The 19628-nt window shown below is 41.5% G+C and overlaps 1 protein-coding gene across 2 annotated transcripts in view; it reads left to right on the forward strand.

Annotated features, from left to right (window-relative positions):
* Positions 1 to 19298, forward strand: part of ano10a (anoctamin 10a) — a 64884-nt gene extending 45586 nt beyond the window's left edge. For both annotated transcript variants that reach the window (XM_083640238.1, XM_083640239.1), the window contains 2 exons: positions 5534 to 5650; positions 17711 to 19298. In XM_083640238.1, coding sequence (XP_083496364.1) covers positions 5534 to 5650; positions 17711 to 17752 — 159 coding nt within the window. In that variant the 3' untranslated portion in view covers positions 17753 to 19298. The remainder of the gene's footprint in view (positions 1 to 5533; positions 5651 to 17710) is intronic.
* Positions 19299 to 19628: the final 330 nt, after the last annotated feature.

Raw genomic sequence — 19628 nt, forward strand, 5'->3', positions numbered from 1 at the left:
AAACAGAACAAAAGGTACATCAGTGAGGAGGGAGAAAGATTGGTTTGAAGGTGGTCTTAAGCCCAATGAGCACACTGGGCAACTGCACGACAGGGCCAGGAGAGTGGGAGGGTCGTCACAAAAGCTAAAATCTTATCAGTTATCAAATGGGGGGTCTGTGGTCTACTTTGTGTCAGTCTAGGACAGTGGTTCTCAAACCTTTTTGGCTTCAGTACCCCCTTTCTCTGATTTATTTTACCAGACTACAACATTTTGCTTAGAAGAGAAAGCTATAGTATATGATGCAATGGATTTATATTAACCCACCCTTTGAAGAATATAACATTACAAAATAAGAAATGGAGTGAAAGAGTTGCAATTAGTGCCTACTGAGCAGATTTATCAGATTTATTCTTACATTTTTCCATTTCCCCCTTTCCCTCAAGTACCCCCTTTCCCTGATGTTTGAATCTAAGTACTCCCTTTACTTAGATCATAACCAGGGAACACATTGCTCTGGAATCATCTATGCCCTCTGATCTACTTTCACTCTACACATCTTGTTACACTGAGCATACATGGATGCATTACTCTGATGAGGAAAAGGGCCTTGAAACAAAGGAGCTGCTGGCAGTTGGTAGTCCTCCAGACAGACTGGCACAGGTGTGTGCGTGCACGTGTCGACACACCCTTTTAAGTGTGTGTGTGTGTGTGTGTGTTCATGTTCATGCTTACGTGGGTTGTGTGTGTGGTGGCGTGGTGTGTGTGGGAAGGAACTGGTGCATACTCTGATCTTCATGGGAAGGCACTGATCCTGCTGATTCAGTTGTGTTCAGGTCAAGTGTTTCTGACAAGCGTGGCTCTTTGAGAGAAGAGAGCCGGAGATCTGAGAACAACATGGTTGTTACAGTAATGTTTCATATCCTGGTCAAAGCTCTGCTGTTCTTTTTTTGTTGTTCTGTTCTGTTCTGCTGTTCATGCTACTCATGAATACTCACGTGCATTTGAATGAGCACAAGGCACAATATTCCTGTAAACTGACTAGGGATGTCAATTTTCGGTTAATTTCACTTTCGATTAACCGACGCTAATAATCGATTAACCTATCGGTTAATTCATAATTTTTTAATATAAAAAAATAAATAAAAATAAAATAAAAAAATTGTCTATTTACTCAATGAGCTCATGCCCAAACAAGGCGTGTCTATTTAGATGCTGAAATGTTAATGCTTTTTGTGTTAGAATTATGCCTTTATTTCTTGTTGGCTTTGCTGAAATTTATAAGTTTATTGCCACATTTTGATCAGGTAATCATTCCAAAATCATTCTGGCTCTTATATGGATGACAAGGAAATATATTTTTGAGAGCTTTATTTCCTGTTTATGTAAACATTACAACAACAACATAACAGATTGTTGTTGTTGTAATGTTTACATAAACAGGAAATAAAGCTCTAAAAAATTAATATTAACTGATAGACCGACAGCAATAACCGAACAACGACGTTAGCAACGGTTAATCGATTAACGGTTAACCGTTGACATCCCTAAAACTGACCCTTGCAGAAATCAAGAGTAAATGGGAAATATGATAATTTATTCAGTATTATATCCCAGGCAGCTTATTCAGTTTTATCAGGATAAAAGCTTCTAACTAATAATGGGCCCTATCTTCCGACAGGCGCTATCCCCTAATAGCGTTTCTGCACCTGTTTGCGTGTGCCTTAAGGCGGGGAAGATAGCAGTCCGCCTTGCGCCGTCCGCCAGGTGTTCTGCCGAGTTTTGCTCCCCCGCCCAGCAGCAAAAAAAAGCATCCCCACCTCACAGGAGCATACTTGTAATGATTTATACAGAAATTTAACAGTTTAAAAGTGATATAATTGTCTGGTAGACGTGACCTCCCTGATTTCTAAGTTAAAACAGCCCCGAAATATGTTGGGGATGCAATTGTCAGCGGGGTGTGCAAACGTTCACGCCATGTGTTGCAGGTGCAAATTAGAGCCGTCCCAAAATCCTCTGCGCTAGGGCTGCACGATATTGGAAAAAACTGACATTGCAATATTTTTTTATTCTGCGATATATATTGCGATATGAAAAAATACAGGAATTTTCACCAAAAGTCTTGAATAGGTCTATCAAGCCTTGCTCATTTAAGAAGGTGGCCTAGTGGGTAACGTGCGCGGTTGACGTAGTAGGAAGTGAGTGTGTTTTTAGCCACAGCCAGGGTGAGTTGCAGGATCCTAAGTGAGTAAAAGTACTATAGTTAGTAGGAAAAGAGCTTAGAATGTCACCGAGAGGGCATGCATTACTGTATGTTATCAGTTAATTTACCTTACTTGACATTGCATGCTCTGCGATGTGACTATTGCGCATGTGCACATTGCGATGACGATGCTGAAACGATATATTGTGCAGCCCTACTCTGCGCCCCAAAATGCCTGCGCAAACGGGATTTGGCCGGTCTTAACTACCAGAATTATTCATGGGTGTGGCCAGGCAATGATGGGCATTACGTCAATCAAAACCAATCAGATTCCCGTCTCGCATTGGCTGTTTGCGCGAGGAATGCAATATGCTGTAATTCTCTCCATGCGTAATAGAGTGTACTCACTCGTGCGAGGACAGAGAGAGCTTATTGACAGATCGTCTGAGGTGCCAACGACCCTCCGGGTTATGACGGTAAATAGCCTATGTCCATTGTCCAACAAGTTTTCTCAATTAATTTCCCTCTTTGCAATGTGATAAAAGTTTCTCAGTGATAGTTATAGTTGATTGCCTCACTGAATTATCTGCTAATACCCAATTTTAGCAGCATAATTTGATGTCCTGGCATGGCAAGGCTGTGCGTAATGACATATCCAAAAGGTATTTTACTTGCACTGCGCTGCGCTGCACGGAGATTATGGTGCGCAACCCAGCGCAGAGTAGGGCTGGGTATCGAGTTTCGATACTTACTTTTTGATAGGTCTTCTCTCAATTTATTTTATAATATGCAAATAAAGAGAAGGCCAAAACTGATTATTGACAGGTTTCACTTGGTGAGGAACAGACATTCAATTAATACTAGAACGTGGTATCATCTGACTATGTCATCTGACTATGTCACTCCAAACTTTAAGCACTTAAGCGGTCAACGTAAATTCTCCTATCGTGCAATAACTTTGTGGAATAGGCTACCGGCATCTATCAGAATTGTATCTAGAAGAGATTTTAGGAAGTATGTTAAGACCTTTTTAGATGGGCATTGGGACTAATTACTGTAGGATGGTATAGGGTAGGTTTATATCAGGAAATTAGATAAGGTGTTTGTATATCTTTTTGTATTTTTGTATTTTTATTATATTGTACAACTGTGTACAAGGAAATGTATTGATACGTAATGTTGTAGGGTATGTTGTTATGTTTTATGGTATTTGATATGATGTGTTGTATGTTTAATGTGTCAGGACTCTTGGAAGAGTAGCCTTTGGCTAAAAGAGATCCTAATAAAAACTCAAACTCAAACTTGGCACCGAAATGAAAGCATCGATACTAAGGGGTATCGAAGCCTCCCTTGTCAAACGATACCAATTTTCGATACCAAAACAAAACAGCGTCATTGAGCCTATAAGCATGCGACATGCTTGCACACCGCGCTCTAATACGGCTGGTGATTGGCTGTCATGTAGAGGCATGCAAGAAACGTTACGCCCACTTTAGCCGGTGTGTTTGTTGTGAGCCAGGCGTGCGGTGCGGATATAGTATACAAGAAGTTAGCCACTCAAGCTAGGATCCTATCCTGGAGTGGAGTACCATATGGCGAAGATGATGAAATGCAGGGAAAGAAACAGAAACAACAAGGACTGGTTTCCACAGACAAGAGAAATAATCGCGAGGTGGGTCAGCTTACCGCAAATTGTTGTTGATGTTAGTGGTTATCAGATCCCTCAGTCTGACAAATCCATGCATCTGGCTGTGAGTTGTCGCTAGCATTAGATTGTTTAATTAATTGCCGCCGTAACGTTATGCGCAAGCGGGCATTGTGTATTTTTAGCAACTCGTTAACAAACGCTGATGTCATGATAGTTTGTTGAATGTAAATGCAATTCATTTATATTGATAGGCTAGTAAGTGAATGCATGATTGCAGATTGGACAAGAATGACGTTCTGTTGCAGCAGTGAGCATTAAACACTGATCTGCAACGCTAGCGTTAATGTTTAATTAATTAGCGTTAACGTTATGTGCAAGCGGGCAGTTATCACCCATTATGTATTTTTAGCAACTCGTTAACAAACGCTGATGTCATGATAGTTTGTTGAATATAAATGGGATTCACTTTGTGCCATTATTGATAGTCAATGCTCAACTAGTCTTCCATGCATGAAGTGGATCCATCTCATCAGTTTGGACAAGAATAGAGTTCTGTTGCATCAGTGAGCATTAAACACCGATTTGCAACTCTCTGTTTTGCACTGAAAACTATTGCACTGATTTATTTGTTTTAGATTTCTTTCCTTTGTAGTACTCCAATATTTTTTGTAGGGACGGCAATAAGTTTAGACAACTTAAAGTTATGTTAAATACAGTAGGTTTTTTTTTTTTCTGCTGTAAAACTTAAGATGGGGGGAAAACTAAAGATTTGTAAAATAATTTCAATGTGTAATGCAGTTTTATTTTTGTTCAAATGGATTTTTCTAAAAATTGGTATCGAAAAAAGTAACGTTCAGGAACCGGTATCGAAATCCAAGTATCGAAACGGTATCGATATCGAAAAATTTTGAACGATACCCAGCCCTAGCGCAGAGAGGTATTTGCGCGTAAGAGGTCCTTTTCAAAGCTCTTAGCGCAAAATAATTGCACGCTGCTGACGATAGCATAATGCCATCTATCACCACATTTTAGCGCTGAAACGCCTGCTTTGGCTTGTGGCAGCCAATGCCCAGTACAATTATCACAGGCATGCGCTTGTGTCCGCCCCAATTTGCATGGCGTTAAACGAGCGCAAACGCTAAATTAGCGCTTTTGGGAAGATGGGGCCCAATATCACAATAAGAGTTTATCCAGGTCATTGTAAATGAGATATTGTTTATTGATTCATATGAGTCCAATACTTGAATATATTATTACCTTGGCGGTGCACATATATTATACATACACCCTACTGAGTGTCTGCCCTCTGTGCTTCGCTGCTTGGGTCCATACTGCCACTGAGCTTTATTTCCTGTCCTCGTTCAGCCTGAAAGACGTGGATGGAGACTGTCTCCGTTTCACCCTGACATTCCACTCAGTCATTCCCTTCCCATTCTGTCCTCTCTTCACCACAGTGTCCCATCAAGGACAATCAAAACATAATCAAATTATGTTGATCTCTTTTTCTTAGCATCTGTTTTTTGTTCCTGGAAAAAGAGTTTGTCAGACTTTTCCAACAAAGGCTGTAAACTGAGGACTGTATTAGGTCAGGTTTAAAACAGAAAATAAGAAATAAGACCTGTTTCTACTGTCTGAGCCGAACTTCAAAAAGCATTGATGCTAAAGTGTATTCACTGCTTTCTGGTGTGTCATTCTGATTTCAGCACTGCCTCCTTGCCTTCAAGTTCCTCCTGACCTTCATCATCCCAGATGTTCCCAAACACATCCAGACCAAACTGGCCCGCCTGGAGTTCGAGTCCTTAGAGGCCCTCAAGAAAAAGGTAAAACCTGCTTCTATGATGGCCTCTCTATGGACACAAGCAGACTTTGAGATACAGTACCTCTAACCAAAGTTGCTTTCCTCCTCAGGTGTTTCGCAGCTAAAGTATTACCATGTATCTATGTACTTCCAATGCCATGGTTTCCAATATAGCTGTCACCCTCCATTCCAACTTAGAAAATCAGTAGAAATATAATAGCATCATAACAATCAAACAATCAGCCAACCAACCAATCAATAAATAGAACCTTATTACTCATGTTAAATCTCAAGGAATAGGCAAAAAAAGTAATCAAATTATAATTGACCCTGTCTCTTACTGCATGTATGAGTGGGAAAAAATAACAAGTCTCTTCTATAGTAGCTATGCTAGTGGATTGGTAGTGTTCATGTTGGAATATGAATGTTAGGTGAATGTCAAACCACAATAGACAATAACACACACACAGAAACTTACAGTATATTACATAAAAAATAAGATGAAACTTAAAGGTCCTATCCGTAAGTTTGGCCAGAAAATAAATGTTCACAAAGTGTTTTCTATTACCAATAAGTGAATGCGGCGTTCCGTAACTTAAAAAAATTAGCCCAGCCGCGTCTCTCTGTGTTCACCAATTGCAAAGATATTGCAGGATTTTCATGCTGGTCGCAGGTTATACTTTCCCGGCAAATTTGGCGGATGTGACGTTCTGCGCATTCACGAGCCTGCCTCTTGTCCTCATGGCTCCGGCGGAAATACCAACGAAGAAGATGGTGAATGGTAAATGGACTGCATTTATATAGCGCTTTTATCCAAAGCGCTTTACAATGTGCTTACATTTCACCCATTCACACACCGAAGGCCGCAAGCTGCCACGCAGGGTGCTGGCACAGCCATCGGGAGCAATTCGGGGTTCAGTGTCTTGCCGAAGGACACTTCGACATGCGGACTGGAGGAGCCGTGGATCGAACCTTCTGAGTAGTGGACGACCCGCTCTACCTCCTGAGCCCTGGCTAACAGGAAGTGGCTAACGTTAACGCTACGTTCGTCGCTAGTTGCCAGCAAAAACAAACAACAACAAAGACTCCAGCAAAAAGTCCACACAAAAATAAATTAATATTTATCTAGTGAAGCCCGTCTGGCCAGACAACAGCAATGTGACCGACATCGGGGGGAAACTAGAGTCGGGGCTGTGTTTTCGGTTCATGGAGGGACGTGGTTTTGGCCAGATAACGTTAGCTGCTTTCTAATGGATTTACCACCTGGTCAGAAACTCCGCTAATAACATTACCGTCTTGTGTGAAGTAATGCAACAGTCGCAAATATGCCTAACGTTAGTACCGTTATGCTTATGGTCATGGAACATTGACTGACTGCAGTTAGCTGCGGTGGTGAGACTGCCTAATCTTATAACATTAGCTTGATGCTATACGCGGCTAACGAATAGATTTACATTTATAGAAATGACCACCGAGCTCCACTTATAACGTTACCGTCTTGTGTGGATAATGAATGTAACAGTTGTAAATATACCTAACGTTACTGTTATGCAATATGGAACATTGTTTGACTGTTCAGTTTGGTCAACTCGAGGCTGATCTGACTGTTATGAGTTAATGTTACAAAGCAACCAACAGTCTGCTGTTGCCAGGCAGCTGCTTGTGCGCTTGCGAGTATGGTGCCCGCGTGCCAGCTCGTTCACGCGCTGCCTGCAGTTTTTCCGAACGGCCACCGGTGTCAGTAATAGTTAGAACTTATGGATAGGACCTTTAATGATAAGAGGGGGATTGTGAAAAACACATCCTCATCCATGCACACACACATACACTCGGATAAATCAGTCAAAGCAAAAACATCAATGCATTTCCCAATATTGGGTCTCTTGTTTGTGACAAACTATCACTGTGTGCTTAATGATAACCGATAGGACACACAAAGAGAGCAGATGGCCCAGGGAAACAACATGTAGACTCAGTGCTGACAGAGCTCACCTGCTGACGGACACCACCGGGCCGCGGCTAATGGCGTTAAGCGGCTCGCCCCGCACGGCTGACTGCACTGATGCAGTCCTTACCAAGCTCATCAGTATTATTATTGTGTCGGCCTGCATCATCAGTATTATTATCCAGACCGCATCGCTTAATGAGCCAAAAGGCAAACCTCTCCACACCACTATACTGCTGCTGGAGCTCTGCTTAGCTAACAAGTTAACAAATAGACTCTGTGAATGTGTGTGTGTGTGTGTTGTTAATGAGGTTCTACTCTTTTATCAGATGTCTAGTATCAAGCGAGTAGCACACACACACGCATGCACATTGTGATTAGAGCTGCAACTAACGATTGTTTTCATTATCGATTCATCTGTCAATTAGTTGGTTGGTCTATAAAATGTCACAAAATGGTGAAAAATGTCGATCACTTTTTCCCCAAAGCCCAAGATGATGTCCTCAAATGTCTTCTTTTGTCCTGACCAACAGTCCACAACCCAAAGATAATCAGTTTACTCTCATAGAAGACTAAAGAAACCAGAAAACATTCACATTTAATAAGCTGGAACAAGAGAATTTTAGTATTATTGTATTTTTTTTCTTAAAATTTTGTCAAAATATTTAATCGATTATACAATTTTTTTTAAATTAATTTTCTATCAATCGATTAATCGAGTAGTCATTACAGCTCTAATCATGATCTTGTCTAGGCTGCGATAACATTCTATCCCCCCAAAAATCTGCATGTGTTCATCCTTTCACAATGAGCCAGCAAAGTGGACAGAGTGGAGTGCACGTGAATATGTTCATATAATAACATGTTAGCCTAATAGCTTCCCATGGTGCATTGTGAACAGGCTGGTGATGCATGTCTCAGAGCACTTTGCTGAAGACGAATGGCATGTCCATGTTAATAGTATTGATATTGCTCCACTGTAAAGCATCAGCTCGCCTGGCTCCACAAGGCAACTGACAGGCCTGAGTGCTTCTGTGATGAGCTGTTTGGCTTCTGGTTATAATTTCTCTCTCCTCACGTCTTTCTGTCCCAGGCTCTTGTGCGGCTCTATTCGCCCCTATAACACATGCAGATGAAGCCAAATATTGACTTTTTACACCAGGGTTATTCAACTAAATTGTTCAGGGGGCCACATTGTCAGAAACCTAAGGGGCCGGGGGCCGGACCGTTCCCCGAGCTATTAATCCCATTATATGTACACTTGACACGATGCGCCACCACAATTTTCAAAACTTGTATTTCACTACATTGCAAAAGTAGCTTAATTTTCATTTAAAAGTGCTTAATTTCTGTGCAACAAAAGCTGTGTTAAAGCCCCAAAAGTAAACACATTTGAAACAAATCTAAGAATTCTCCAACACATGTCAGCCATTTGAAATATAATTTGGTCAATTCTGACCTCTCTTAGCTACACCACAGCATTGTAAACATTTATAGTGCATCAGGAAAGGAAAACAACTGTAAACATTCTTTCTTGTTTAGAACCTAGCACAGTATTAAATACTGAGTATCTCATGAAAAAGTATTAATATTGCATCTTTGGTGTTTAGCTATGTCTCACAGCATTGTAACATTGTAGTGCAACAAGAAAGGAAAACTACTGTAAACATTTTAACCATATTTCTTGTTTAGAACCTAGCTAGCTACAGCACACATCTCCTGAAAAACCATTTATAATGCATCTTTCTTGATTAGCTACATCACAGGCACAGCGCCATCTCCCTAAAAACATTAATATTGCACCTTTCTTGTGGCTACATCACAGCATCTCCTGAAAAACATTCATAGTGGATCTGACTTGTTTAGCTCACTTTAGCTAGATCACATCTGAAAAACAACCAGTCGGGTGTAATAAGTAAATTAAGTTTAATTGTAAAAAAAAGTAATCCGCGGGCCGGTCTGACTTGATTGGCGGGCTGGATTCGGCCCGCAGCCCGCCAGTTGACTAGCCCTGTTTTACACACTTTCTGCACTGCTGCTCTGCTGTTTCTCCACCCCCAAGAGGAATTGATTGGCAGTACTACTAATCCCATGCTAGGAGGGGTGGGGTCACGTTGAAATACTCACCATTGATTGGTGTATTTCATTAGCTTCCTGTTGTATGAGAGAATGAGAGTTGATGTTTGGGTTGATCAGTGATGTTCTGTGGTCTCTTGGTTCTGTGCAGTGCCAGCTCCATGGACGGTGAGTAGCTTTGGCTGTGTGTGAGTTTGGATTGCATTGGTTTGTAATACTATTCAGTCCTTCAAAGAAAGTGTTGTGTTGGTCTGTCAATGGTTGTGCATTTTCACAGTTCATTTATTGAGTCAACAATAGGGTTGGGTATCGTTTTATTTGAACGATTCTGATTCTGATTCCGATCCTGCTTATCGATTCCGGTTCTTAACGATTCTCGATTCTTTGAGGGGTGGGGTTAAAACAGTTAAGCTTTATGGTGCCTCGTTGGTTTTACTGGCGGACTACAAACTAAAGGTGCATGCTACGGCCACATAAACTGAAACTAATGCGAATGAAATTTGTTTAGGAACCTATTTCATAAGCAGAACTTAAATTCAACTTTTTTTTTACTGGCACCCGGTACTCTGCATTTTGTATTTGGTTCTCTTCGGTTCTCATGTTTCGGTTCCCAACCCTAGTCAACAATAGATTTCATTAATGGAGACTAATCATCTAATGCTGTAACTAAAGTATTTGTGTTGTGAACGTGACCTAACTCATTGGGTTTTGTTTGGGATTTTTTGTATCCTTTAACACTCCATCTCCATAAGGTTAACCAACATTAAAGTCTATTTAGTGGTGACAATAATGTATAATAATAGTCTGTATTAGATAATAACTTACTCACCATCATCACACCTAACCTGAAAGTCCCCAAAATGAAACGTATCCCCTGATGCTCCAACTCTTTCTCTAGCCTGTTTGCAGAGGATGACTTTGCCCGTGGCATCAGAGAGACAGACAGACAGAAAGTAGTTAGACAGGTGCTCCAAGCCAACAGTCAGACAGACAGCATAAGAACTCAATGGTAGTTAGACAGGTGCTCCAAGCCAACAGTCAGACAGACAGTTGGAAATGACGACTGAAGTGAAGAGACAGAGGACAGACGGGAGAGATAGTGTGAGATGAGATCACACATACATACAGTTTGTATTTTGTTTGTGTACAATTTAGCTCGTTTAGGTTCACGCCAGCTAATTACTAGGGCATTCACAGACTAGTCGACTAGTAAAACCACTAGTCGACACTGCTTAGTAGTCGACTAGTCGTTTTAGCAACACTTTTTTTTTTTTTTTAATCTTTAAGAAAGAACATGAGGTATTTACATGACATACATGGACTATCATATCCCATATCCCCCACAAAGAACATCAAAACACAACAAAACAAAACAAGAAAACTGCATAAGATACACAATAATCCAAGAACAAACAAGACTATTGGACAAACAGCCAAACAAAAACAATGCATTCAAAGTAAATACATAGATCTTGCCCTGTTGGCAGCTAGGAAATGCATAGCTTTAAATTGGAAAGCATCCAATCCCCCAGCTATAGTTCACTGGTGGAATGAACTCTCAAGCTACCATACGTTGGATAACATGTACTACAAGAGCAAAGGCAGATTCTTAGACAACCCCAAAATATGGCAACCACATACAGAGTTTGACTTTAAGAACTTTTTACCCCAGTGTCATTAGGCTTATCAGGATAGGAGCTGAATGCATTGTTTTTGTTTGGTTGTTTGTCCAATAGTCTTGTTTGTTCTTGGATTATTGTGTATCTTATGCAGTTTTCTTGTTTTGTTTTGTTGTGTTTTGATGTTCTTTGTGGGGGATATGGGATATGGGATATGATAGTCCATGTATGTCGTGTAAATAAATACCTCATGTTCTTTCTTAAAGATTTAATTTTTTTTTTTTTTACAAAAAAATTAAAAACGACTAGTCGACTAGTTGACTACCTTTAGGGACGACTAGTCGACTAGTAAAATTCACTAGTCGTGAATAGTGCTGCACGATTAATCGAATCGCAATCGCAATCGCGATGTCAGCATGTGCGATTACATAACCGCAAGAGTGTGCGATTATTTTATTTTTTTCACATCTTTTGAGTGTGTGTGTGTGTGTGTGAGAGCCTACTCTAAACTAACGTTACATGCGACGCAGCAAACACACGTTTCTCTGCCATCACACTGGGCATCAATACTAGCGGGAGACTTCTCCCATGCACTCCCGCAAATAAGTAATGTTATGTGCAGCAAGGTTACATATTATCTACCGAGAGGGCGAGAGAGAACATCCATGATCGCTAACAGCAAGCTATGCTAATAACTAGCTAGCCGTTCGTTCAGAAACGCATGTAAACAGCTGTGTGATCAGTGAGAACGTCAGTAAAATAAGGAGAGAGCTGCAGGTGCTTATGCAGAACTAGTGCGCGATTAAGTACACAGTGGGGATGACCCACTGTGATGAAGAATATAACGAGATTAACAAGGTTGATAGCAAAACACTGTCGCAGCTGCCAGCATGGCAGCATCACCTCCAGGCTAGCTAACTAGCCTGTCACATGACGCCTTCATGGTCCCTCGTTAAAAGTCTGCAGATGCACGTTCTCACCTCTCTCTCTCAAGAAGCGTCACGTGAGTGTGGCGTTTAAGGCCATCTGTCACTACAAAATAAATAAACGGGGTGTATCATTCATTAGTATTGCTGGACAGACATGTAACTAACTTTGCAACTTTGCTGAGCCATCTTCTATGTGCTGTAACACAGTGCAGTTTCTATTTGACTGGTGTTTCTTTTTTACATGTTTGGGACAGGCAAATGTCTCAAAATGTTTTATTTTTTTGTAAAGATAATTTAATTTCAAATTGTTTTATTTTTTTTAGTTTTAATATATTTTAAATTGTAACATATTTCATGTATTTTAGTCTGTGATATGTGAAACCGTGGTATTTTTGTCCAAGGTTATCATACCGTCAAAAACTCATGCCGGCACATCCCTAGATACCTCTTGTTTATTATATCGCAATCACAATCGCAATCGCAATATTGTCCACCCTAATCGCTAATCGCACCTTTTCCCCAAATCGTGCAGCACTAGTCGTGAATGCCCTACTAATTACACGTGAACCAGAGCTCATAAACAAAAGTCACATGGACTCACAAGTAGCTCATTCATTGGAGAGTTTTGGCAACCTGTAGTGAGGAGTCAAAGCAGATCCAGTTCCAGACTCACTTGTCTGTGCTCCTTGCCATAATTCACCTTCCCTGGTGTTCAGACCAGATAAATCACCTTGAAGGAGGGTTTTCCCATCCTCATTTTGTTTGTTTGGGTTTCCAAGCATGAGTAAACTAGTGGCGGTCAGATGCCATCCATCTGAATACATCTGTAAATCCTTGTCTTTTTGAGTTTGTATCCTGTAGTTGGTTTCGATTACATTCTCACTCCTAACCGCAGTTCACTGGGAAGTAGACTGAGACGTGATTCAGCAGCGTGGGTATGTTGAGTTGAGCATTTCATTGTTCTCACCGTACAAACCAAGCCCACTAAACGCTCCACAACTTGAATAAATTGTGGCAAACGTGCTTGGTGTGAACCAGCCCATAAAGTGACATGAAGGCAGTTATTGAGGTACAGTATATCAGGTTAACGTGCTTGGTGTGAACCAGCCCATAAAGTGAAATGAAGGCAGTTATTGAGGTATATCAGGTTAACATGCTTGGTGTGAACCAGCCCATAAAGTGAAATGAAGGCAGTTATTGAGGTATATCAGGTTAACGTGCTTGGTGTGAACCAGCCCATAAAGTGAAATGAAGGCAGTTATTGAGGTATATCAGGTTAACGTGCTTGGTGTGAACCAGCCCATAAAGTGAAATGAAGGCAGTTATTGAGGTATATCAGGTTAATGTGCTTGGTGTGAACCAGCCCATAAGGTGAAATGAAGGCAGTTATTGAGGTATATCAGGTTAACGTGCTTGGTGTGAACCAGCCCATAAAGTGAAATGAAGGCAGTTATTGAGGTATATCAGGTTAACGTGCTTGGTGTGAACCAGCCCATAAAGTGAAATAAAGGCAGTTATTGAGGTATATATCAGGTTAACGTGCTTGGTGTGAACCAGCCCATAAAGTGAAATGAAGGCAGTTATTGAGGTATATCAGGTTAACGTGCTTGGTGTGAACCAGCCCATAAAGTGAAATTAAGGCCGTTATTGAGGTATATCAGGTTAACGTGCTTGGTGTGAACCAGCCCATAAAGTGAAATGAAGGCAGTTATTGAGGTATATCAGGTTAACGTGCTTGGTGTGAACCAGCCCATAAAGTGAAATGAAGGCAGTTATTGAGGTATATCAGGTTAACGTGCTTGGTGTGAACCAGCCCATAAAGTGAAATGAAGGCAGTTATTGAGGTATATCAGGTTAACGTGCTTGGTGTGAACCAGCCCATAAAGTGAAATGAAGGCAGTTATTGAGGTATATCAGGTTAACGTGCTTGGTGTGAACCAGCCCATAAAGTGAAATGAAGGCAGTTATTGAGGTATATCAGGTTAACATGAATACAGATAGAATTTGCAGTAGGCTATAAATAATAAGTGGGGAGACACTTCATGAATGTAAATTAAGAAGAAAAGATGGGCAAATATGACACCATTCTAGGATTTCATGATGCTGAAAATGATCTTTATCTATTAATTGCATTACAAACTTACAAACTTAGCAAGATTGTATATATTAAAATGCAACATGCTGCTTCCCCCCCATGTCTTTCTATATATAATAATAATGTAGCTGGAGAAAATAATATACTCATAACAGTGTGGTCATTAAGTGCTCAGTGATTACCCCCTCCTTTTCTCACTCACTCCTATGTCACCACCTGCTCTCCCTGCAGGGCTTGAAATTTACTTTTTTGACCACCTGCCAATATGGCTGCTAGATTTTAAAATTACCAGCCAATTAGAATTTCCACTAGCCAAAATGTTTTTCTTGAAATAAACCAGAATATGAGTGGGTTAATTTAAGCATACAGTAAGTATCAGTAAGTGGCCCGGGATTCTCAAAGCCTGTGTTGAGGGTCACACAAACAAAAATGCACTCTTGAAGCTAAATAAATAAATCCAAAACCAATGAGTTAGCCTAATTATTTAAATTTTTACTTAAATGTAGAACAGTAATTTCTTACACATGAGATTACTTTTAGCCTTTTAGCCATAAAGAGTATTGAAAGATATTCCATATTCCAGACTGAAATATTATAACAGAAGTGGAGTATTGGCCAGAATGACATGAACATTTGGACACTCATTCAGCGGGTATCTTGCATGTTGCGTTCACTGTAATTTATATATTTTTTTTATTATTTTTTTGCAATTCCAGCACGGGCCACACAGGGGGTGCCCGCGGGCCGCCAGTTGCCCAGGTCTGATCTAGCCCCTAACCTTAACCATCACAACTAAATGCACAACCCTAACCTAAACCCAATACGCCAAGTTAGTGTAGTAACAAACACACACACACACACACACACACACACACACACACACACACACACACACACACACACACACACACACACACACACACACACACACACACACTGCACTGGCCTGATGGATACTGACTTGTATTGTCTCCCCTGTAGCCTTAATAACCCTCATACAGTGTACCATCAACATGAGTAGCCTCCAAACCCCTGAGGGTTGAATAAGAGCCTAGACCTGCGTGTGTGTGTGTGTGTGTGTGTGTGTGTGTGTGTGTGTGCGTGTGTGCGCGCCTGATAGATCAAATAAGCTGGTATGAAGCTCTGCTGCAGCGCTGCTTCCCCTCTCCTCTGATCGATACTGACATATCAGGACAATTAGCCGGATATGTTCTCCAGGCTGGTGGAGCAGGAGCATCGGCCCCAGAGACCAGGGCCTGAGGACAGCATGGTGGTGGTGGATGGAAGTTTCACTGCAATCATTTGAATGTGGGCTAATGGAGCTGGTGCTGCTGTTGTTTTTTGGCACTTCCCAGATATCACCTGTCAATCAAACAGTGTGTCCAGAACCATGACGTCTTGTTCCCTTTTTTTTAAATCAAGTTTTTTTGTGTTTTTCTCCCTTTCTTCTCCCCAGTTGTACTTGGCCAATTCCCCCTGCTGTCCCCGTCGTTGCTCCACCCCCTCTGCCAATCTGGGGAGAGCCGCTTCTTTTCACCTGACAGCGAGGAGTTTCACCGGCAGGATGTAGTACATGGGAAGATCACGTTATCCCCCCCAGTTCCCCTCCCCTCTGAACAGGCACCCTGACCAACCAGGGGAAGCACTAGTGTAGCGACCAGGAGACATACCCCACTGGCTTCTGTAGGAATGTCTGACCAAGCCGGAAGTACCGCTGCTGGGAATTGAACCCGGGTCTCCATGGTGTTAGGCGAGTGCTTTTACCTCAGCGATGTCTTGTTCGTTGGATTTTCTGCTGATGGAAGTGTGAGTTTCTTTTCTTTGACAGTTCACATGTTTTAACATATTTTCTTTAATGTGCTTCTCCTCCAGAGGAAGGACCCAGTCTTTCAATTTGCTCCTGAAAAGAATCATGTCTCTTCTCTGGAGTCCACATGTATTTAACCCTTGTGCTGCCCCTGAAGAATCAGCGCCAGGTCTAGTAAACGTCTACCTCAGCAGAAACCCTTCCGCGGAACGGGAACCTTAATAATGTCCAACAATGCATCGTCGAATCACAGCCTGACAGCAGACAGCACTTCTCCACTCACTCTCATCTCCTCTTTTACACCTACAGTATGTGACACAGATGTGCTCTTTCTATTACTGTCTAACCTTGACGGGGGGGTGTGCCAAACCACGGGGGTTCTTCAGATTCTGTCCCGTTCGGACAGCCGTGAAAAAACAGATCAAATCCACGGCGTATCGGATCAGGTTTGAGCGGGGCGCTTCCAAACAATACCTCACCGTCGTTCCAACTGAGGTCTCCACATCATCCCAGAGCTGGCGCTCCCTGACTAACTGGATCTGCCTGAGCCTCTGCAGGCCCCCGTGGAGAGAGATGTCATGCTGTTGTAAAAGCTCTGCTTCCCCTCTCCGCCCCCACGTCTAATGTCATTTTGGGGAAGGAGGGAGAGAGGCTCTCTGCCTCTGGTCGTCTTAACGACACAGGTAGCCCCGAGCGATGCACCGTTGATCATAACTTTCCTTGTTTCTTTACACGACTTCTTCCACTACATCCTTTAGGGGGCAGCGTGTGCTCAGGCTTTGAGAAATTAAGAATAAAAACTCCACCATTCTTAATCATGCATATCCCTGTTTCTTGTCAACTCAAATATCTGTCAAGGTTTTTGCTTTGTTTGAACTTTGTGGCCATGTTGAGTGCCTCTCACAGGAGAGGACATTTTCATCAGTTTATTTAACAAAAACCTGTCTCCATGTCTCTTACATTCCCAGTGCCCCTTAACTCCTCCTTTCCCCTCAAATGTTCATACTGTACATTAATGCCAGCTGCTTATATTGAGTGAAATATCCTAAGACTATAAGACTAATTTTATTGGCTGCACCATTACTACAAATGGAAGAAAAATCTGATGTAAATGGTAAATGGCCTGCATTTATATAGCTTTACAATCAGTAGGTACATTCACCCATTCATACACCGATGGCGGCAGGCTACCACACACGGTGCTGGCACACCATCAGGAGCAATTTGGGGTTCAGTATCTTGCCCAAGGACACTTCGACATGCAGACCGGAGGAGGCGGGAATCGAACCACCGGCCTCTTTTATCCAAAGCGATTAGCTCTACCTCCTGAGCTACAGCCGCCCCATGATGTGTTGATGACGTGCATCTTTGTATATTTCCCTGTAATCCAGCAGGACATATTTGGTATCTTTGGAAACTTTGGGATCTCCACTAGAATTTCAAATAAAGTTCTGTGAGTTTGAACAAAAGCTTGACCACTTAACATGCGTTTGTAATGTAGGAGTACTGTAGGATGCCGACCATTTTCCCACTTTCCATTGCTTCCCAAATGGCCTGCACCTTCTCGTATCAAAAGAGTCATCTGCTGTTGTTTTGTCCTTTGTGTTTCAGAAAATGCTTGAAGCCACGGAGCTCAGTAAGGCTGCCCAGTGAGGGGGAGAGGAGAGGAGCGCCCTACAGATACTGATCCACCGCCAAGAAGTCTCATACGGTTTAAACAAAGTCAGACTGGTTTATGTCACCACCTCGCTGAGAGGTGTGGCTTATCCATTATGTTAAGACAAAATATTTAAAAGGTTATTCTTTAGAGTATGCCATGTTTGCTGTTTGCTGAGTTTCCATGTAGCGGTGTGCTAGCAATAGAGGAATTCTGCATGGCGTTGTCCTCAGCAGACCACTGTGTTAAGAGCATAGCTGTGCACTAAATGTATTCTGTTGCTCTCTAAATCAGATGTACTGTAATCAAGCTCTATTTGAGGGTTTTCTGTCAAAGTGTTACATTTGCGGGCTGGAGACCTTTTTCACAAACATGGCTGATGCCTGGCATCCTTCCGCAGGCTGGCGATCGCTTCTCACCACTGCCAGCAATGTCAAGAACATTCTGTCACCTCTAACTCTGTCTGTGATCACTAATTTTGTGTGTCAACATAGTGTACAGGGGCCTCTACTACGACACAAGATTAGTGGCTTAGCGAGGTAACTTCAGGTTTAACCCTGGGTCAGGGGCGCCGGAAGCAGGGGGACATGGGGACATTTTCTCCCCCTTAAAATGTGGTCCCCCTAAAATTATTATTATTATTTTTTTTCCCCAAAATCTGAGGGGGGAACTGCCCCTGACGCTTAGAGCCCACTTTACACTGTTTACACAGCCTGTGATGCTTGTTAAAGCCGTGATCGTTGTGGGATTATTACACCTGAGAGACAGACAGACCCGGACTCTGTACTGCACTCACTAACGCACGTTAGGATGGCTTGAATGTGTTGTCATTGGCTGCTGCTATAATCGTATACGGTTATTGTTATTTTATTTTTGTGTTGAGATGACAAGTTTTGCACTGTGTTTCGAAGTGATAATAATAATAATAATAATAATAAGTTCAGTGTTTCTGCCTGTGTTGCTGTCTGTTGTAGTGTAATTGTAAAATTACCTAAAGGGAGAGCAGATCACCAAGTGAGTGAGAAAAGGAGAAAATACTGAATAATCCTAATGTTAATTTAAAATGAGATATTCCTCTAATTATGGCTAAAAATCATCCAAACGTCCAAAAAACCGTAAATTTCTTTCTTGCCGGCGGGCGCCGGCAAGAAAGAAAGTGAAAGAAAGTGATTTGATCTTGACTCACCAAATGCTAACAACACAGAAATTACCACCAGTTAACATTTTGTGATCCTCAATCAAATCTTTTTTTCTTTTCTTTTTTGTTATAGTTGCGTGCCTATCTGACAGCGGAAACAGAAACATATGTCAATTATTGTACTATATGTTTACATTATGTTGAAACACAAAATAAGTGATGACAGACAGTCGGAGGTGGAAAGAAGGTTGGCTTTAATATTGCTGGCAATGGTGAGAACCGACCCGGCTAATAATGCTCAAAGGTGTTTGAACCCTAAGAGAATGCTGTATACAGTACGTACTGTACGTACTACACAGTACTATATGTATGCTGTATACAGTACGTACTATACAGTACTATATGTATGCTGTATACAGTACTATATGTATGCTGTATACAGTACGTACTATACAGTACTATATGTATGCTGTATACAGTATGTACTATACAGTACTATATGTATGCTGTATACAGTATGTACTATACAGTACTATATGTATGCTGTATACAGTATGTACTATACAGTACTATATGTATGCTGTATACAGTACGTACTATACAGTACTATATGTATGCTGTATACAGTACGTACTATACAGTACTATATGTACGCTGTATACAGTACTATATGTATGCTGTATACAGTATGTACTATACAGTACTATATGTATGCTGTATACAGTACGTACTAT

The sequence above is a fragment of the Poromitra crassiceps genome, assembly GCF_964638095.1.
Source record: "Poromitra crassiceps genome assembly, chromosome: 1".
Taxonomy (NCBI): domain Eukaryota; kingdom Metazoa; phylum Chordata; class Actinopteri; order Beryciformes; family Melamphaidae; genus Poromitra; species Poromitra crassiceps.